The sequence below is a fragment of the Narcine bancroftii genome, chromosome 9 (assembly GCF_036971445.1).
Source record: "Narcine bancroftii isolate sNarBan1 chromosome 9, sNarBan1.hap1, whole genome shotgun sequence".
NCBI classification, from domain to species: Eukaryota; Metazoa; Chordata; class Chondrichthyes; order Torpediniformes; family Narcinidae; genus Narcine; species Narcine bancroftii.
The window spans coordinates 59,355,737-59,378,538 of record NC_091477.1 but is presented as its reverse complement, the minus strand read 5'-3'; the positions used below and the strand labels follow the sequence as shown (position 1 = coordinate 59,378,538).

The 22,802-nt window shown below is 43.0% G+C and overlaps 1 protein-coding gene and 1 long non-coding RNA gene across 2 annotated transcripts in view; one reads left to right on the top strand and one right to left on the bottom strand.

Annotated features, from left to right (window-relative positions):
• The window catches only part of LOC138743686 (AT-rich interactive domain-containing protein 5B), a 175,532-nt gene that overhangs the window by 37,699 nt on the left and 115,031 nt on the right, over positions 1-22,802 (bottom strand). The window contains exon 7 of the mRNA XM_069899278.1: positions 13,427-13,595. Within this exon, the coding sequence (XP_069755379.1) occupies positions 13,427-13,595 (169 nt within the window). The remainder of the gene's footprint in view (positions 1-13,426; positions 13,596-22,802) is intronic.
• The window catches only part of LOC138743687 (uncharacterized), a 39,244-nt gene continuing 36,333 nt past the window's right edge, over positions 19,892-22,802 (top strand). Inside the window, exon 1 of the long non-coding RNA XR_011345010.1 lies at positions 19,892-20,070. This is a non-coding gene — a long non-coding RNA (uncharacterized lncRNA). The remainder of the gene's footprint in view (positions 20,071-22,802) is intronic.

Here is a 22,802-nt window from a genome sequence, read left to right as displayed (position 1 = left end):
CTCTCAAGGTCTGAGGGGATATCTTGTCAGGCCCTGGGGATTTATCCACCTTTACTTGCTTTAGGACAACAAACACTTCCTCCTCTTTAATCTGTTTAGGTTCTAGAACCTCACTGCTGGTTTCCATTTCTTGAGTGAATCCTGATTGAAAATAAAAATAATATCTTCTCATCTCTTTTGCCTCCATACAAAGCCAATCACTCTGATCTTCCAGGGGTCCAATTTTGTCCCTTACTATCCTTGCTCTTAATATACCTGTAGAAACCCTTAGGATTTTCCTTCACATTGTCTGCCAAAGCAACCTCATGTCTTGTTTTAGCCCTCCTGATTACTTTCTTGAGATTTTTCTTGCATTTTCATACTTAAGTTTTATACCTGTTATACACTTCTCTCTTCTTCTGAATCAGATCCCCAATATCCTTTGAAAACCATGGTTCCCTATGCCTGCTAACCTTGCCTTTAATCCTGACAGGAACATACAGACTCTGTACTCTCAAAATTTCACATTTGAAGGTCTCCATTTACCTCTCACATCCTTGCCTTAAAGGAAATTATCCCACTCTACACATTCTGGATCCTTTCTCATTTCCTCAAAATTGGCCTTTCTCTAATTTAGAATCTCAATCCGAGGCCCACACCTATCCTTCTCCATAATTAACTTGAAACTAATGGCATTATGATCACTGGACACAAAATGTTTCCCTCCACATACTTCTGACCCATGTCCTGTCTCATTTCCTAATAGGAGATCCAGTGTTGCACTCTCTCCAGTTAGTACCTCTATATATTGATTTAGAAAACTTTTCTGAACACATTTGGCAAATTCCAAGCCATCCAGATCTTTTACAGGATGGGAGTCCCAGTCAATATGTGGAAAGTTAAAACCTCCTACATTCACAACCATATGTTTCCTGCATCTGTCCACTGTCTCTCTACAGATTTGCTCCTCCAATTCTCATTGTCTATTGGGCGGTCTATAATACAACCCCATGAGTGTGGTCGTGCCTTTCCTGTTCCTCAGCTCCACCCATATAGCCTCAGCAGACCATCCCCCTGGTATGTCCTGCCTGAGCACAGCTATGATATTTTCCCTGACAAGCAATGCCACTCCTTCCTCCCACCCCCCATTCTATGACATCTGAAACAATGGAAGTCTGGAACATTGAGCTGCCAGTCCTGTCATAATCCCATGTGCTAATCCACACTCTAAACTCATCTGCCTTTCCTACAAAACTCCTTGCATTGAATTAGATGCACCTGAGAACATTTCCACCATGTACAACCTGTGGACATTTAAAGTTAAATGCAATTTTAACATCATATTTTCCTTCTTACACTCCACTATCTGCTCTGGCACTCTGGTTCCGATTCCCCTGCAAATCTAGTTTAAAATGGAGAAGTACCAGCAAACCTTCCCTCAAGGAATATTAGTCCCCCTCCAGTTAAGATGCAAACTGTCCTATCGTGACAGGTCCCACCTTCCCTGGGAGAGAGTCCAATGATTCAGAAACCTGAAGCCCTCCCTCCTGCACCATGTCTTTGGCTGCGTGTTAAGCCGACGCATCATCCTCCTATTTCTAACCTCACTAGCACGTGGCGTGGGCAGCAATCCTGAGATCACTACCCTGAAAGTCCTGTCCTCAACCTTAGTCCCTGAACTCTCCTTGCAGGACGTCCTCACCCTCCTGACCCACACATTCCTCCCTACATGGACAAAGATATCTGGCTGCTCACCCTCCCTCGTGAGAATGCCATGAATTCAATCCGAGTTATCTTGGCACCAGGAAGGCAACAAACCATCCAGGATACGAGGTTCTTCCACAGAATCTCTTACCTGTTCCTCGAACTATGGAATCCCCTATCACTGCAGTTTGCCTCTTCCCTTCTTAGCTACAGGACCAGACTCCATGCCAGAGACCCAAGTAGGCTCGCCCAGCAATGCCTGCCTGTTCCCTTTCCCTCTCCTGACTGCCACCCACCTACCTTCCTCCTGCTTATAGGTGCAACTGTGTCCCTGTAATTTCTGTCTATTACCCCCTCTGCCTCCCAAATGATCCAGAGATCATCCAACTCCATCTCCAATTCCTTATTCAGTTTGTCAGGAGCTGTGGCTGGATGCATTTCTTGTAGATGAAGTCGTCAGGGATACTGAAGGCTTCATTGACCACCCAAATTATGCAAGAGGACCATCCCCAAGCCTCAGCTGAAATTCTCACTATGAGTAGAGGAACTAGGTCAACAAGCCCTACACTTTCACCATGCTCTGGTTAAAGAAATTCCTCCACATCTCTGTTTCAGTGGATACCCTTCAACCCCAAAATTGTGCCCTCATGTCCTGGATTCTCCCACCATGGGAAGCAACCTTTGTATATCTACTCTATCCACACTTTTCAATATTTAAAATGTTTCTCTGAGCTCCCACCCATTCTCCTAAATTCCAAACATTCCTCATATATATCATAAAACCCCTGATACCTGGCATCTATGGGGATCGGTAGATGCTGGATATGAGTATTTTCCGGTTGCTTGAGACTTGCAATGTCTAACTAATTAACCTGCATTAAGAATAAACAGTTTTAAAAGACTAAAATACTATACTTACACTGAATAAATCTCATTTACATGAATATATCAACAAAACATTTTACTTTATTTTCAGTCAAATTCTTTGAAAACATTAAACGATGTTGCATCTGCAAGTTCCTTGCTCTTCACAGAGCCAACCGAAAGACCAGCAAAATTATAGATAATTAACACCCCCTCTCCCAAGTTTTCAGATAAAGTCTCTGACCAGGGCAACTCTTGTTAAGCAGCGATAAGGAGACATTTTAAGAGAATCATGGCATTGACAAGCGGCATTTCATCCTGGGTGCCGCCATTAAAGCAGTGTAGCGGCCCGCGCACGGAAAAGCGGGCTGGCCCACAAAATGGCTGACGAACGCAGCGACCACGTGGACCTGGGGGTGATATCGGCTGTCGTCTCCGGTGACCTCCCACACGGCAGGAAGATGAGGAACTCTGGTGGGAACACTGGCTAATCCCAGGCCGTCGCTAAAATACTCGATCAAGACATAGCGGCAAGGGTCGTAGCCTTCCTACAGCAGCGTCCGGAACGAGGCAAATACACAGCCCTCAAAGAGCTGTTAACCCGCACATTCAGTCTCTCCCGGCGCAAGCGCGCCACCTGATTGCTGCACAAGGACAGATTGGGAGATAGAACCCCGTTCACACTGAGTGAGATGCTCATTTTGACCAAGGGCCACAAGCCTTGCCTGCTCTTTGAGCAAATCTTTCCGGAGCAGCTACCCAAGAATATCAACTCCTACTCAGACAAGAACTTCAGCAACCCTCAGAGGGGCGCGGCCCGGGCAGACATACTCTGGAGAGCGAAGGAGAACATCAGCGCTGTCATAGACCACATCAACAAGCCCCATGAACAGCCGCCTGCAAGACCAAGACCAGAGGAGAGGCAAGTTAATACCCCGGGGACAGCTCTACTAGTAACTTCAGCGATGAGGTGCTGTGGCTCATCAGTGCCACCCACCCTGCGGCGGTTGGCCCACGTGATAGTCTCCTCTACAATTGGGACTCCTTGTCATGCAGGCGTTTCCTGGTTGACACTGGTGCCGAGATGAATGTCCTACCCCCGTAGGCCTTGACATCTGCAACAGCAAGCAGGGCCCAGCACTGAGGGCAACTAATAGCTCCTCCATTCGGACTACTAAAACCTGCACCATCCCCCTTTGGTTCAACAACAGCTGCTTTACATGGGGGGGCTGACTTCCTTCATGCCCACTGCTTGCTCATTGACCTCAAGGGACGGTGCTTGGTGCAAACCAGAACTTTTCAGACTCTACCTCTGGGAAATGCCAAGCCACCTGCCCCCCTCCCCCCCAACCTGGACTCTTAACACTTTTGCACAACTAATTCGCCTGCATCCTGGCAGAGTTCCATCAATATTGGTGTCACCGTTCTCCGTGGCTGAGCCAAAGTATGGGGCAAGGCTCCGCTCCACGCCAGGGTGTCCCAACTCCCTCCTGAAAAGCTCAGCCTAGCGAAGGAGTTTAATAAAATGGAGGATCTGGGGATTGTGTGGCTCTCCAACGGTCCCAGGGCCTCCTCCATTCACATGGTGCTCTTTGGTCTAAAGAACGCAGCACAAACTTTCCAGCAGCTGGTGGATGCAGTGGGCCAGGACCTCCTATTTGTATTCATCAATTTGGATAATATTGCCAGCTGCAGCCACAAAGACCACTCACCCACCTGAGACAACTCACCCAGTTGAGTGAGTTCGTGCTGACGATCAAACCCACAAAGTGTTAATTCGGCCTGGACACCATCAACTTCCTGGGGCACAGGATAAACAGACACAGGGCTACACCCTTCCCCGAGAAGGTAGAGGTGGTCCGGGACATTGTTAAGCCACAAACGGTAAAAGGGTGACAGGATTTTGCCGATATAATAAACCTTTACCACAGGTTCATACCGGCAGCGGCCCGCATCATGCATCCCCTCTTTGTGCTGATGAATCAAAAGACATTACCTGGAACGTTGTGTTTTCACGGGTGTTCCAGAACACCAAAAACGCACTGGCCAATGCCACTTCCTGGTCCACCCCAAATTGGAGGCACCTACCGCCCTGACAGCCGACCCCTCCAGCACAGCGGTAGGAGTGTACTGGAACAACTCATTGAAGGCCAGGGGTTACCCCTGCCCTTTTTCAGCAGGCACCCCCGCCCCCCCAGAGCTCAAATACAGCACTTTCGACCGAGAGCTATTGGCACTGTACCTGGTGGTAAGACATTCCTGTTACTTTCTGGAAGGTCGGCATAAGGTATCAGACTCGTGGTCGGCCTGACAACAGAGATACTTGTCCTACAACATGTCCGAATTTACCAGGGACGTACAACACATTGCAGGGAAAAGCAACGTGGTTGCCGACACTGACACACCCCACGATCGAGTCAGTCCATGCCCTGTCCCAGGGGGTCGACTATGTGGCCCTCACCAAAGTGCAGCAGTAGGACCCTGAGATCCCCGTGTATAGGGCAGCTGTCTCTGGCCTCAGGATAGAAGACCTCCCTGTAGACCCAGGTAACCTGACACCGACCGCTGTGTGATGTCTCCACTGGCAGCCCCTGCCCCATCGTTCCAGACGCATGGAGGCACCAGGTTTTTGATGCCATCCACAACCTGGCGCATCCTCAATTCGAGCCACGGTCAAAATGGTGGCTAGCAGGTTTGTCTGGCCTGGCCTATGTAAGCAGGTCAGCCAGTGGGCCAAAGCCTGAATGAACTGCCAGTCCTCCAATGTTCAGATTCACACGAGAGGGCCCACACAGATCTCTGAACCAGCACAGGTTCAGTCATATTGATATGGTGGGGCCGTTACCAGTTTTTAAAATATGGATTAAAAATGTACATAAATTGTCTAATTCAAAATAATAAATATTAATACATCGTGATTTAAAACCCCCTCCCCCAAATAATAATTCAGCCCCAAAGAAAAGAAGGAAGAAAAATCTGGATATTATTAAAACAAAGATAAAAAAATAATAAAACTATCACCAAAATATCTAATTTTAAGGAGTCAGAGGATTACAACCTAATCCTTGCAATTTGAAGATATAGTTCCCAAATCGTTTGAAAAGTTTCAAATTTATTCGGTAAATTATATATAATCTTTTCAAGTGGTATCCAACTATGTATTTCAGCATGTCATCTATCCATCCCCAAATAAACACTGCTAAGGTAATCTTTATAATTTTTTTTAATGTTTATTTAAATTCTATATGAAATATATTTCCAAGTAGAAAACTATTGGGATCCTGAGGAAAATTAACTTTTAGAACCAGATTTTTAGAGCGAGTTACATCCAAAAAGGTCTTAACTTTGGACATATCCAGGTGGAATGTAAAAAAAAGTATCCATTTCTTGATTACATCTTGATTATCTGAAAAATTTGGATTTAATTTCTGAGGAGTAAAATATAATTGATGTAAAAAATTATATTGTACCATTCTATAACGAACATTTATTGTATTGGTCATACTGTCCTGACAAAGTTCTAACCAAGTTTTCTCTTGAATATTCATTGTTAAATCTTCCTCCCATTTTTGTCTCGACTTATGAACTCCTCATTTATACATTCCTTTTTGCAAAGTTGTATACATAATTGAAATAAACTTTAATAGACGTATCTGTACTTGTTAACAATCATGTGTACTGCGTCAAAATTTCTAGAGGGTATACCTTTGACAAATATCAAAGCAAAATCAGTGGTAAAGGGTTTGCAAAATTTTTTCACACTTTTTGAGTTACCTAAAGAGATCCAAAGTGATCAAGGAAGCAATTTCATGTCTGGATTGTTTCAGCATTGTGTCCGAGTTAGGAATTAAACAGATCACTTCATCTGCATGCCACCCTGAAACTCAAGATTTTTGGAAAGTTTTAATTCCACTCTCAAAAATATGATGAGGATTTATTGTCTGAAGAATGGAAAAGATTGGGATGAGGGCATTCACTTATTGTTATTTGCAGTGAGAGAGTCTGTGCAGGAATCATTAGGTTCGAGCCCTTTTGAAATTGTGTTTGGGCATTAAGTGACAGGACCTTTAAGGTTGTTAAAAGAACAGTGGGTTAATGAGGATATGCAGTTGGATTTGCTGTCTTATGTTTCTAAATTTAAAGACCAATTGAAAAATGTTTGGACTTTGGTACAAGAGAATTTAAAAATGGCTCAGTGAAAAATAAAGCGATTGTTTGACAGCAAGTCTCAAGTGGGAATTTTAAGCCAAGAATTAAAATGTTAATTTTGTTTCCAACACATGACAACCCTCCTAGAGCAAGATTTTCTAGACCGTATGAAGTTAAATCAAAACTAAGTGATGTTGACGATTTGAGAAACACTCCAGGCCTTAGGTATGAAACTCAGGTTTGTCATAGCAATATGTAGAAGCCTTACTCGGAGAAAAATAGTCGTGCAGAACAGGTTGAATCAGAGGTGTGGGCTTTTGACAGGATTGTGAAAGTTATGGATTAAAAGATTGTGGAAATATCATCTTGTAACAGTTACCTTGAATAAACCATAGTTCCTGTGCATCTGTCCAACTCAACAGTTTTGGAAAACCTAGATGAAAAATTATGCCATCTTATACCACAAGAACAAAGGCAGTTGAAATATTTGCTTTTGAAATATTCAAATTTGTTTCCTGATGTTCCAAAAAGGACGTCAGTGCTTTTTCATGATGTGGATGTTGGAGAAGCAAATCCCAGAGAAGCAACACCCCTATTGAGTTAACATTGAAAGAAGTAAAATAATGGATAAGGAAGTGAAATATATGTTGGATAATGATATTATTAGACCTTCAAATTCAAATTTAAAATTCAAATTCAAAGTCAGTCATTACTTTAGCTAAGGATTAATTTTTACCCAAGGTAAAATTCCTTTGAAGGGGAGAGTGTGACACAATGGGTTAATTAAATATGGGTTAGCTGTTAGGTTGCTTGCATTTTAGACAGAACAATGCCTTGCAAAGTCCCTGCAATTGCGCTGATATTAAGAAAAAAATCAATTCTAGAATAAGAGTCATGCTTATTAGAATAAAAATAATCCCTTTCTCTTGGATGAATTCTCCATGCATCTATTAATCTCATATTTCTTCATCAATGATAATGTAACTTTAGCTGGTTTACTTTTAATAACATTTCTATCAGATCTCTCCAACAATGGATCAAGACAAAAATTTAAGTTCCCTCCTATTTACACATTTTCATTAGCATTTGCTAAATTCAAAAATATTTCCCGAATAAATTTCTCATCATCCCTCTTGCTTTAGAATTAAACAAAGATGCTGCAACATATCCTACCCAATCTCTTTATAGTTTTTGATGTTCAGTTTCAATCTGATGTGTCTCTTGTAAAACAGCTATATCTACTTTCATCTTTTTTATATGTGCCAGTAATTTTTTTCATTTTCACCAGGTTTAAACCTGGTGAACACTTACAAAATTTTACATTTAACCCATTGAATGCTTTAGTAATAATACCATATCTCACCCATTCCTCATCTCTCCCAACTCCTAAGCCTATGACATTACTATATTCAAGGCTATCATTATTAACTATTCCAGATAAAACACAAAAAAGAGAAATCCTGTAAAGAAAGAAAATAAAAGCCCCCTATTAATATTATTATTGATATAGCAAACAACAGTGGCCTGTGCCACAAATGCACACATGAATTGGCATCTATCAGCCCCTCCCTCCCTGCTCCCCCAAATCCATGTTATTACAATTTTATTGACTTGAACAGATCACCCCTTATGTTGCACATATTCTAATTCACAATGTCTTTCAAGTGCACTTTGCTGCTCAGAAATCATCTCTTCTTCACGGCGAATATCAGGCAGAGTCAACATACTGTTTTGCTTTTCTTGATTCAACAAAAAACTGGGTTTGACCTCCTGGAACAAAGATCTTCAGCGTCACTGGATATCGCAAAACAAAGGCATAGCCTTTTTCCCCACAGTACATGTTTGATTGGATTAAATTCCTTTTTTTTCAACAATTCAAAATTTATGTCTGGATAAAAGAAAATCTTACTTCCATTATATTCTGAAGGACTTTGTCTTTCCTTTGCTTGTCTTGCTGCCAATTCTAAAATCTTCTCTCTTACTTGATAATGAAGGAATTTTACCAGTATTGGACGTGGCTTTTGATCTGGTTGTGGTTGAGGTCTTAGAGCTCGAAGTGCTCTGTCACGATATCTCCCTGAAATTCATTAACTCCAAAACTTTGCGGAATCCAGCATTGTAAAAATTGTCTGATATCATCTCCCTAATAACCTTCTTTTAATCCAAAAAATTTAATATTATTTCCAAAGCATCCACTTTTTGGGCCAAATGATCTTGAACAGTAGTAAAATTAGTTTGCACATTTCCCATTTTTTCTTTAATTGGTTCAATTTCAAAATTCAATTTCAGTTCCTTTCATTCTTTCTTCCACTTCTTCAAACCTTTTTTGCATATTTACCATTACTTCCTCTACGTTTAGTTCTAGCTTCTGATTTCAATACCACAGCTCCAATTTGCCCAATTTCTTTCATCAAAGCCTTCATTGATTTATACAATTCGCACAAATCTAGAGACTTGACAGCTTTACCTTTTCCAGCTGTTAGCAGCCTCTTGGCCCTTTTTAATTCTTCTTGTTCCATTCCTTCTTGTTCCAATTGTAGAACTCCATCGCTGGAATCCAGTTCTTCATCTGATTCTTCTTGCAGTTGGAGCAGTCAATACCTGCTTCCAACTCACAGCCCTGTCCCCGTTTTAAGCACTCCAAGGATGTGCGACTCCTCACACGTGCCCAGAAGTGGTTCTCCTTGAGGATCGTTCGGCCACTGTTGGAAGTGGCTCGCCGTTGCAACGTCTAGAGCCACCTCAGTCGTCGCCTTCATCGAACAGGTCATCACTTTCTGGACAGCTCCCAGATCAATCTTTTCGTTCTTTTTCTTGCGAGCTAGCAGCAGCTTTGTCCTTCTTTGGAGACATCTTTAGGATGTCCTCTGTGGGTTTAAATATTACTTTTTCCTTTCTTTTCCTCTGTTTCTTTCCTTTTTTAACACTTTTTTAAAAACATTTTCGTGAGAGCTGGGTTTCACCAACTTGGCGCTACATCATCACATGACGCTCGGTGGGTAAGATATCTCTTAATCATGGTTGACCTCATTTCAAGAGGAATAGAATATAAGAGCAGGGCTGTGATGAAGAGGTTCTCTCAGGTACCTCACGAGGTAGCATGAGGCGGTCCAGCTGGCTAATATCACCCCAGAAACTTGCAGCAGGGCACTCATCGACACATGGGTGACCAGATTTGAGGTCCCAAAACACCTAACCTTGGATGGGGGGCACACAATTCACCTCTGGGCTCTGGGCAGCGCTGGCTAACTTCCTGGGGATGCAGCTTCACCACACCATGGAGTATCACCTTTAGGCCAATGGGTTGGTGGAGCAATTTCACAGGCACCTCAAGGCAGCCTTGATGGCTCAGCTCAAGGGTCCCAACTAGGTGGACAAACTGTCCTGGGTTCTGCTGGGGATTCGTACCATGCCTGGCCTCTGATAAATACCTGGAAGACCCCACAGCAACCCTCAAGAACGCAGCAAAAACTAGGCTCCCCAGTCCCGCAACAACCCCCCACCACACGGCCAGCCCAAACATAACATCCCCAGGGACTTAAAGACCTGTCAGTAGACATGCTTGTGGAAGAGGCACACACTGGCCGCCCCTAAGACGGGCCCGACAGGGTCAAGGGCTCCATCTTCGTCCTCGACATTGGCAGGAACAAAAAGACTTTTACTGTCGACCACCTGAATCTAGCATATCTGGACTGTGACCAGTGACGCAGGGGCAGACTGCCCGAGGTTACAGATGATGGCCCAGTCGCTGATTCTGGGGTGGTGGGGGGGAAAGAGTCACGTAGTGGCCCTCGCATAGAATGACCGATGAATGCGACGACTGCATGGACCTGGGGGTGACACCACTCATCATCCCTGGTGACCTCCCATGTGACGGGAAGATGTGGAACTCTGGCAGCAATGCCGGCCAATCTCAGGTCAGCACTCTTGACGACATGGGGCCCTGATGTCAGTGCCTGGGGCCCAAACAAGTGTGATGGCCAGAGCAATAAACCAGTCTCTATTTCAAGGCTTTGGTGTGCATATCGTTCTACTCCATGTTCACATAGTGCGAACGCTACAGAACATCTTTATTCAAACAGTTGCTACGAGCAAAGCATCAGCAAGGCTCTCTGCTGGTTGAATGTTTGCTCCCATCTTCACCAAACATCTATGTTGCTTCAAACAACATCTACTTTTACAATATTAAACTCATTTTTTTTTACCTATTATTTTATTTTTGATTATTTTAATTTTTAAAATTTATTTTCCTCAGTTGTTTTTTTGCCAGACACTGGAATTCCAGATACTGGGGTTTTACTGTAATAAACCTTTCATCCCCAGAGTCATCCTTGCGAACATCCTCTGAACCCTCTCTAACATCAGACATCCTTTTTTAAATGAGGAGCCCAAAATTGCTCACAGTACTCCAAGTGAGGTCTCACCAGTGCCTCAGAGAACCTCTTCATCACAACCCTGCTCTTATATTCTATTCCTCTTGAAATGAATGGCAGCTTTGCATTTGCCATCTTCACCACCAACTCAACTTGGAAGCCTACTTTCACGGTATCTTGTATGAGGACTCCGAAGCCCCCTTACATCTGGGAATTTTAAATTTTTGGCCCATTTATTTCTTCTACCAAAATACATGACTTTTCAACATTGTATTGTCCCTTTTCTGCTCATTCTCTTAATCCGTCTGTTTCCTCTACAGTACCTGCTCCTCCAACTTCATATCATCAGCACACTTGGTCAGAAAGCTATTCATTCCATAATCTAAACCCTAAGCCATTCGTACACAACATAAAAAGAAGTGGCCCCAACACCGACCCCTGTGGAATATCACCAGTAACTGGCAGCCAACCAGAATATGGTCCCTCTATTCTGAGCTCTGCTTCTGCCAATCAGCCAATGCTCTACCCATGCTAGTAACTTCCTGTTGCACCATGGGATCTTATCTTGTCAAGTGGCCTCACGTGCAGCAACATCCAGTTTGCTTGTCACTTCCTCAAAGAATTCTAATAGGTTTGCCAAGCAAGATTTCCCTGAAGGAAACCGTGCTAGCTTTAGCCTATCCTGTCCTGTTCCTCCATGTCCTCCGTAACCTCATTCTTCACAATTAGCTCCAACATCTTGCAACCCTAATATCAGGTTTCAATTCCCTTTCTGCTGCCTCCCTTCTTTCCCAGTGGAGTGACATTTATGAGCTTCTAATCGTCCGGTACCATCGATTCCTGAAAAATCACCATCAGTGCCTCCACAATCTCTACCACTGCTTCTTTCAAGGGTGCAACCATCTGGACTGGGAGACTTATCCGCCCTTAGATCTTTCAGCTTTCTGAGCACCTTCTCTTGAAATAGTAACTGCATTCACTTCCCTTCCCTGATATCCTTCAACATTTGGAGCTCTGCTAATGTTTCCCACAGTGAAGACTGATGCAAATACTTATTTAGTTCCTCCTCCATCTCCTGGTCTCTCTTTATTATTTCTCCAGCATCACTTTCTAATGGTCCTATAACTACTCTCTTTTACTCTTTATATTCTTGAACGGGATCAGGTCACTCATCTGAGTGCTGCTGGTACCATGCAACCCAGTTCTACCTGTCGCATGGTCATCGACTAAACCAGCTCCCCCACCAGACTTGCCTGGTGCGGAGGGTGGCTTGATGCCCTGCAGGATGAAAAACAGACTTGTCAAAGGGCAGACGAACCTTGTAGCTAAAGGTTTGGCAAATAGAATGGCTAGATATTTACCAAATACGGATCAAATAGCTTTTGTTATAAAACATCATTCTGATAATGTTGCCAGATTGATTAATTTATTACATAAATCTCAAAAGAAGGGTGATTTAATAATAGCAGTAACTTTAGATGCTGAGAAGGCTTTTGATAGTTGGTTTCTTTTGAAATGTTTCACTGCAACATTACTTCCCCCAGCCGTCCTGGACCTCACCATGCCGTTGGATCTTGGAGGGGATGTTGACAGGGTGCGTCTGGACCTGTGCAACCCCTATTCACCCAAATCCATTCACGCACACCCTGTTCCTTTCTGAGGAATGGGATATCCTCACAGAGCCTGTCAAGGATCTGCCTGTACAGCCACTCCAGGACGTACATTCCAAACCCCACAAACCGACGGAAAGGAACCATAATCAGCCTATGGGATAGCCAGAAGATATCCTTGAACAAGCTTTTGGCATCCTAATTGATATTTGTCAGCCTACTTCATCTTTTCCCTCTTTACAAGCTTTTTTTTGTTACCTTCTGCAAGTTTTTAGATACTTCCTAATCCTCTATTGTCCTACTAATTATTGCTTGCTTGTATGCCATCCTTGTTGCTTTTACATTGGCTTGTCAAATTGTTCAATAATGCAACAAAAATTAAACATGCAACTGAAGAAAATAAAAACTAGCTGATGATGCCAATAAAATTAAAATCTCCTGGAACTGTCTGAACTATTTTCCTGGCTTTCATTGGATTTAGTCACTTCCCATTGTTAAGAACCCAGGCATTTTCTCGGGCAGAAAGCAATGAAAGTTAACAATAGATTCACATCAACTTGGGTAACTGGCATGAAGCAGAACAGATGGATATTAGTGCATGGAGCAAGATGGTGGCAAGATTGGGAACCATCTATGATAAGAGTTTGCACCAACAGAATTCCCATTCATTAATTGTGAACCTATCAATCAGTTTCCTTATTCAACTACTAAATAAAGCAAAATTAAATTCAGAGCATTGTGTCTTACTCTTCTTGAAGCCCAGGTGAGGTATTCTGGCAATGGGTGTATTGCGATCACACATGAAGCTGTGCAGAGCCTTCAGGAAGTGTTGCTCTGCAGAAAGCAACTCACTGGGATTGTCTGCCTGGTTCACTTGTGCATTTCCAGTTGCCATACTTTCTGACTCAACTTTGTCCTGAGAAGAAAAAAGTTTCACTGAAATCAGAAATTAAAAACAGAAATATCCTGTGACAAGAATGCCAAAGTGACAAGCATGTTAAGTCTGGAACATGCTTGTCAAACGTGGAATAAGTCATAGAGGTATTAGGCACTTGGCTAACTTTGGGGCAGCTCGTGTGTTGAAATGGGTAGAGTGGTGGGGAGAACTGATAATCTAGTGTCATCTACTTAATTTCCATCAGAGTTCTGCCTGGTGACAGAGATGGGCTAGTAAAAGGTGGGGGGAAATCAATAGAAGAGATGATATTTCTGAAATGGAATGGGGGAAACAGTTATATAACATATAACCATATAACAATCACAGTATGGAAACAGGCCATAACAGCCCTTCTAGTCCACACAGATTTAAGTGAAACTCCACTAGTTCCTCCTACCTGCTCTCTGCCCATAACCCTCCAACCCCCTCACCTCCATGTACTCATCCAATCTCCTCTTAAATGACAGAATTGACCCTGCTGCAACTTCCTCTTCTGGAAGGTCATTCCGCTCAGCCACCATTCTCTGAGTGAAGCAGATTCCTCTTATGTTACTTCTAAAGTTTTGCCCCCAACCCTTAACTTATGACCCCTCGTTCCAATCTCCCCTACCCTGATCCAGGCCTCAGGATTAGTTAGCTGATTAAGGAGGTGGGAGTGGGTGTGTGTCTCACATAATGCACTTTGAGGCAAGTCCAAAAGACAAAAGGATCTTAACTGGCCTTCCAGCATCCCATCCCAGTCCAGTGTTACACTGAGACCACATTGCCCAGGAACACTCAAATATGGTGACCTTTTGTCAACATTCCCGACCATCCTCCATTGGAGCCCCACACAAGGGGCCATGTACCCATGTACCTCCAGCAGGCAGTGAAGAAAGAAAGCTAATGGCAGGTTGGCCTTCATAACAAGGGAAGTTGAGTTTAGGAGAAAAGAGGTCTTTCTGCAGTTGTACAGGGCCCTGGTGAGACCACACCTGGAGTATTGTGTGCAGTTTTGGTCTCCAAGTTTGAGGAAGGACGTTTTTGCTATTGAGGGAGTTCAATGTAGGTCATGAGGTTAATTTCCAGGATGGCGGGACTGTCATGTGTTGGAAGATTGGAGCGACTGGGCTTGTAAACACTGGAATTTAGGATGGGGGGGGGGGGAGATCTGATTGAAACATAAAATTATTAAGGGATTGGACACACTAGAGGCGGGAAACATGTTCCCTACGTTGGGCGAGTCCAGAACCAGAGGCCACAGATAAGGTGTAGGCTATTTAGAACGGAGTTAAGGAAAAACTTTTTCACTCAGAGAGTTGTGGATATGTGGAATGCACTGCCTCAGAAGGCAGTGGAGGCCAATTCTCTGGGTGCTTTCAAGAAAGAGTAAGATAGAGCTCTTAAAGATAGTGGAGTCAATGGATATGGGGTGAAGGCAAGAACGGGGTATTGATTCTGGATGATCACAGCAAATGACAGTGCTGGCTCGAAGGGCCAAATGGCCTACTCCTGCATGTATTGTCTATTGAAGCAGAACTTTTACCAGGGTTGCAGGGGTGAACCATGCCTAGAAGAGGAGGATGAAATTTTAAGCGTAGCACAATAACCAGGAAAAATCCAACTGCATTATTCGAGGGAAAAAGCAATTGAAATTCTCGTTAAATGTGTTATAGGAGAAGGCAAACAAAACCATTAGGCAGACAAACAAGTTTATGGAAATACATGATTCAAAGGAATATTAACTCTTTGAATTGTTTGAATCTTAATTGGTCTCATGTGCTCCACCTTAATCATTTGTATCATTACAGCATAATAGATTACATAGCACATGGCCCTGAAGCTGACACCATTACTTCCGTGTGATGTTCTTCCTTAAGGAAATGTCCCAAAGGTGGTAAATGGTACTGGTGCACTTAATTGGATTATAAAGCACAGAGTGGAATGGAAGCATGTCCAGAATCATCCCAGACAGGGTCGTGAAGTTTCGCCACAGTACAAGCAGCCAAGAGTTTGAACCAAATCAGACTGAGGCAATAATAAGCAGCTGTCAAATCAGAGATCTCGAAACAAACAAATGGTTACATCCAAAGCCACTAAATAATTTTTTTCAAACGTATGAATGAAAAACACAAGTCATATGGACTTGAAATAAAAATAATGCAATTCAAATACCTCCATTTATGCCTCAGGGCTCAACACCATTGCACCAAAATATGCAGATGATGGAATTCAGAGATAAAAAGCAGTGTCCCGGAAATATACAGGTCAAGGAGCATCTGTGGAGGGAAAACGCAGCTCACTGTTCCTTTACCCGGTGGGCCAAAACATCAACTTTCTCCATCCACAGATGGCACCAGTCTCACCAAAGTATTTACAGTGCTATTTGCTTTTATTTCAATTTTTCAGAAATCATGGGATTTTGCTTTTGTATGGGACAAAAAAGCAACTAGTCAAACCAGTTTCTAGCTAATTAAAATGATGCACAAAGACCAGTCCACCACAAATATTAAGGTGGATGCTCTAACCAATCATTCGACTTCCACCATAAACAGGTGCTCAATCATTCATTAGTAAGTAGATACTTTATCCTGCTATTCATAGGCATCCAAGTGCAGAAAGTCTCAGAGGCTGCTCACAAACTATGTGCTCTTCACTCTGTATTAGATAATACATGGATTTTAGCAGGTGCAACCATGACAGCAATAGCATGAATATCCCTACTTTGCAGTGGGAGTGGGGAAAGGAGCAGAAAAATGAGTTAAAATCACCTGCATTCATGGCAACTCTTTTCTATCAAAATAGAATCAAAAATAAAGCAAATTCCAACCCCAGAACACAACAATGAAAAAGATATGCAGGATTTTTATGAAGTTATTTGGTTGGGAAAGGTTTTTTTTAAATATTTTATTTTTGAATTTCCAGACTCATGTAAATCCAAAAAAAAAGAATTTTACGCTCTCTTTCCATGTAATATGATTTGACAGAGTCCTTATTCCCCCCTCCTTACACCCTTCCCTCCCTATCCCTTAAATTATACAAACACCAAAATAAAAAAATAGACATCCAAAAACCACCTACATACCGACAAAGACAACAATCCTCTTCAAGGTTGGAGGACCTCGGATATTAAATAAAAACAGGTTGGGGCAAAAAACACACGTCATCTGCGCCACATTCCCCATTTCATACTCTTAATCCTTTATCTGCTGGGATGGATTGTTTCTTTTCTCTTATCAGGGGTGGGGGGGGGGTGGGTGTGGGGCAGGCACCAGGGGAGGGGGGGGAGCGTGAATTATATCTGTTCACCTATGTCCCTCAGATACGATTGCCACACTTCAACGAATGTGTCGGATCTCTTCTGTAAATTGTCGGCGATCTTGTCCATGGGAATGCAACACTGCATTTCCATATTCCATTTTGTGATATTTAGCTGGGACTCAGACTGCCACGTAACCATTATACACTTCCTGGCTACTGACAAGGTGACCTTCACAAACTGAATTTGGTGTATGGACAATCTAAAGTGTACTATCCCAATGTCCCCAAGAAGGTACAACTCTTGATCCTGTGGAAAATCCATCTTTGTAATTTTTTTTCCCCATAAGTGTGTCCTCCAGGTCTTCCCAGAAGGATCTCACCTTTGTACACAGCCAGCTGGAGTGGACAAAGGTCCAACCTCCACTCTGCACCTAAAGCACATTTCCAAAATTTATAGCTATGACATTTAATTTTATCAGTGTGAGATATAACTGATGCAAGAAATTATATTGGACCAGCATGTGTCTGGTGTTAACAATTCCCATCAGGCTATTCAAACACAAATCTTCCCACCATCGTTCATCAATTGTTGTGCCCAAGCCTGACTCCCATCTTTCCCTTGATCGATGTAAGCCCAGATTTGAGCCTTCATTTTGGATTACGGAATACATCCTAGAGATAAATTTACACATATTTCCCTTTCGAACTAGAGTCTTCGTGTCATTATAGTCAGGCAGAGTCATTGTTGGCCCCAGTTTGTCCCTTAGGAAAGATCATAATTGCGTAGAGACTTGATAATTCATATTTAGTCCTCAAATGCTCAAATTGACATGAGCTGCCCTTGAAGGTAACACTCCTGGATACACCTGATCCTCCTCTGGCACCAGGTGTCCAGCATCTTACTAATCAGAGTCATAGGTGTTGAACTGTTCTGGGTCAAGGGCGTTTTAGGAGATAACCCCACCCTCAATCCAATACATTGATTTATTCTTCGCCACAGCTGCCACACGTTTTATTATGAGGTTACCTGTTTTGTTCAAAACTAATTTGGTGTCCCATTTGTATCTAAATTCTCCTGCTATCTTTTCCCCTACCACACGTAACCAATTTGTGCCCAAGAAGAGGGACCCCTCCCTCAAAGAATGAGGCATCCAAAACTCGCTGCGACGCCAAGCAATAATTTTTTTAAATCTGGCAGTCTTAAGCCCCACAATTTATATTCCCATGTCAACTCTAGACACCTTACCATTCCACAAAAATTTTCTGACACATCCATTAAGCATCTTAAAGAAGCTTTGGGGCAGCGTTTGAAAAAGATATTGTAGTCTTGACATCACCTTCATTTTACATTGTTAACTCTGCCCATCAACATTATGGGCAGAGTTTTCCATTGTAGCCTGCTTATCTGGCATTATGATTGACAAAATCAGTGGTGAATGGTCTGACAGTAGCTGAGCCATATACTTGGTCTTCACTATCTTCCTTTCCAACTGAGCTGATGCCAGAAAAAAATAATTCTTGTGTAGGCATCATGTTCCTTCAAGTAAAAGGAATAATCCTTTTTCTTGGATTCAGTCTTCTCCAAGTGTCTACAAAATTCAAATCTTTCACGAAGGCCTCCCTGGCCCTTGTCACATTCTTGGCTGACATCTATGACCGGAGGTTGGGAAAGGTTAACAACAGGACCTGTTTAATCTACTGTCTCAATGCATATTTAAGTTTAGTCTAAGTTTATTTGTCAGTTCTTCATGGCACAAAAACCTCTGGAGCTCTTTGGCAAGATCCTTCATCTTATTTCTTACCCACATGCTGTCCCTTGCGATATCATCTAAAAATCCATCAAGTTCCACATGTACTCATGAACCAGAATGGCTATCCTATCTATGGCAAGTCTGACAAGATTCAACCATCATCACCCCTGAGTTGGTGAACCAAATGTGGTGCCAGAGCACCATAGTGGGGCAATGGATCAAACCATTACCCAATCAATCCCAGGACATGGGCTGGATCTGCTGAAGTCTATCAGCTGGATGTGTATTGTCTCCAACTATCAATCTGCCAATCAAACCCACACAAGGGTCTTCACAATATGCAGGAAGAACCAACTTCCAGGTTTCTCATTCAAATCCAAACCGCCACCTCTCAATTCTATTCCTTTCCCATTAACAGCTGAAATTGAACATACTTGTACATTTTTGAAAAGTTGGAGGAAACCGGAGCCCCCGGGGGGGACCCCACGCAGACATAGGGAGAACATACAAACTCCTTACACACAGTGCCAGATTTGAACGCATGTCGCTGGCGCTGTAATAGCATTGTGCCAACCACTAGGCAAACCGTATCACAGAACTCTGGAAGGCACCTCAACAACTGCTCAATGAGGGGAAAGTTCTTGCATTTTTGATATATTATGCTATCACCAAACTTCAATCACAGTGCAACAGTTTTTGGCAGAAGATCTTTGATAGTCCCAGTTCTCAGCGTATTTTTCAGCAAGTTACATCCCTACAAGGGAGAAGAATGAACTTTCTGCTGCAATTGAGATCAGCTCTGTGGCCTTTTGACTGGTTACACAAGTGACCAAAGCACATTGTGTTTGTACGCCAGTTCAGTGCTCAGAGTGCTGCATTCAAGGGGTGGGCAAACTATGGCCTGTGGGCCTGATCTAAATTTATCCATCCTGGTGCACAGCTCCCCCAACTCCCCCCAAAGTGCATTGGAGACCCCCCCGCCCCCTCTCTCTGTAACAACCCCCCATCTCACAGTGTTGTTATTTCCACACCCCCCCGCAACTCCACCCCCCCCGACTCCCCACTCACTGCTGTCAGTTTAGGGGTTAGTTATTTTGTTTTCATTGTGATTAATTTCTCTCCTTTTTGACTTTTGTTTTTTTATTGTGTCATTTTAATGACTAACTCGTGATTTTTGGTGTATTTCCAGATTTGAAGGTGCCGTCCCTGACCTGAAATGCATCACCATATTTATTCCATCTATTTATTCATTTCATTACTGGTAGCATCAGTGCGGCCCGTTGTTCAACCACTGACACACCATCCGGCCCATGCATGGTAAAAGGTTGCCTGCCTCTGATGTGTACCATCTACCCACCCTCAAGAGATGGCATGGCCTAAAACCTGAAAAGGCCTAACCTTTCCGACACCAGCTTGCTGAAAGTGAGTCAGAGGAGGAGGAGCTTGCTGAAAGTGAGGAGAAGGTAAGCTATTAAAGTCGGGGGCTTACCGAGGCTTGGGCCTACTTGGTTCGGCTGGGAGTCAGAGGAGGAGCTTGCTGAAAGTGAGGGTTAATTGGTTAAGGGGCCAATAAAATGAGTGAAAGGGGAGGGAGTGGCTAGCGAGGAGTGGCTCAGTGAGTGAGTGGAGCAGTGAAGGAGTAAGACTTCCTGCTTTGGCTTATCAGGCTTCAGCGAAAGCAGACAAGGAGAAAAGGTAAGCTGAGTTATTTGCCTTCATATTTAAAGTCATGCCAATAGGGTTAGTGCTATGTACTAGGTGTCAGATGTGGGAACAATGGGTGACCTCCACCCTCCCAAATGGCCACATTTGCACCAGGTGTACCGAGATGCAGTTACTAAGGGAGCGAATTAGGGATATGGAGTTGCAGATTGATGACCTGCGACTTGTAAGGGAGAGTGAAGAGTTAATCGACTCAACTTTCAGGGCGATAAATACTCCAGAACCCATGTCAGGTAAGTGGGAAACCGTCGGGAGGGAGGGGGGGGGGGGAAGAAAAAAAGCGAGAAAAACAGAGAGCACACCAGTGACTATCCCACTCAGCAACAGTTATGTTGTGATGGATTCTGTTGAGGGAGATAACTGGAGATGGCCACGGGCACCAGGTCAATGGCAATGAGCCTGGCAGAGTGGTGCAAAAGAAAAGGAAAAGGAGAAATGCAATAATTATTGGGGACTCCATTGTCAGGGATACAGACAGGAGGTTCTATGAGCCAGATAAGTATACCCGCATGGTGTGCTGCCTCCCTGGTGCAAGGGTACAAGATATCACAAATCGGGTCCAAAATATTCTGAGAGGAGAGGGAGAGCAGCCTGATGTCATGGTACATGTGGGTACAAACGACATTGACAAGAAAAGGGAGGAGGTAATGAAAAGGGATTACAGTGAGCTGGGATGAAAGCTGAAAGACAGGAACGCTAGGGTGGTGATCTCAGGATTACTACCTGTTCCAAATGCAAGTGATGAAAAGAATGTAAGGATAAGGAAAATGAACGTGTGGCTGAGGTGCTGGTGTACAAGGCAAGGATTTGGCTTCTTGGATCATTGGGATTTCTTTTGGGGAAGGCATGATCTTTACAAGAGGGACAGGTTGCACCTAAATCCAAAAGGTGTCAACATTTTGGCAAGTGGGGCAAGGTTTAAACTAATTTGGCAGGGGTATGGGAACCAGAGTGATAGGGAAAAGAGTAGGGAAGATAAAGTAATGGCCAGGAAAAGTAATGTTGGACGGAGAAAGTAAAAAATCAGATGGTGCAGTGAGTTTTCGGGTCAATGATAGTCTTAAGAAAATTACAAAGAAAAATAGTGGGCAGAAAAATCAAAAGAAAAGGTTACAGAAGTCACTAGATATTAAAAGGACAAAGAGCATAAGGGCACTTTATCTGAATGCCTGTAGTATTAGAAATAAGGTTAGTGAACTTGAGGCGCCATGATTTGGTAGCCATCACGTAAACATGGCTACAAGGTGACCCTAAATGGGAATTAAACTTTCAAGGGTATCAGGTGGTGCAAAGAGATAGACAGGATGGTAAGGGAGGTGGAGTTGCACTCTTAATCAAAGATGAGCTCCAGGCAGTAGTGAGGAATGATATAAGATCTAAAGAGCATAATGTTGAGTCCATTTGGGTAGAGATAAAGAAAAACAAAGGGAAAAAATTATTGGTGGGTGTTATCTATCGCCCACCAAATAACAATAGTTTAGTGGCACAGGAAATAAATAGAGAGATAAGTGAGGCATGTAATAATGATACGGCAGCAGTCATGGGGGACTTTAACTTCCACATAGATTGGGAAAATCAAGTTGGTTGTGGGAGTCTGGAAGAGGACTTCATAGAATACATCCGCGATAGCTTTCTTGAGCAGCATGTTAAGGAACCCACAAGAGAAAATGCTCTCCTGGATTTAGTGTTGTGCAATGAGATAGGTAGGGTAAATGATGTAATAGTCAGAGACCATCTGGGAAATAGCGATCATAGTATGATTGAATTTCTCATTCAGATGGAAGGGGAAATAGTTAGATCTAAAACTAATATACTATGCTTAAACAGGGGTCACTACCATAGGATGAGGGAGGAATTGGGCAGATTGGACTGGGAGCACAGGCTAATTGATGAAATAGTTGAGGAACAGTGGAAGATTTTCAAATAAATATTTTGTAATGCTCAACAAAAATATATTCCGGTCAGGAAAAAGGGCAGCAAGAGAGGGAAAAATCAACCATGGTTAACAAAGGAAATAAAGGAGAGTATAAAATTGAAGGCACAGGTGTACAAAGCTGCAAAGAGCAGTGGGAAACTGGAAGATTGGGAAAACTTTAAGAGACAACAAGGCGTTACAAAGAGGGTAATAAGAAATGGGAAAAAGGATTATGAAAGTAAATTGGCACAAAATATAAAAACAGAAAGCAAAACATTTTATAAATGTATAAAATGGAAGTGGGTGGCCAGAGTTAACATAGGACCCTTGGAGGATGAGAAAGGAAAACTGGTAGCAAAAAATGAGGAAATGGCCGAGGCATTAAACAAATATTTTGTGTCAGTCTTCACGGTGGAAGACACGTCCAGCATGCCCAAGTGCGGAGTTAAGGATGCGAATGTTGGGGAGGGCCTTGATAAAATAGTTGTTACAAAGGAAGTAGTGATGGAGAAACTAATGGGACTAAAGCCAGACAAATCACCTGGTCCTGATGATATG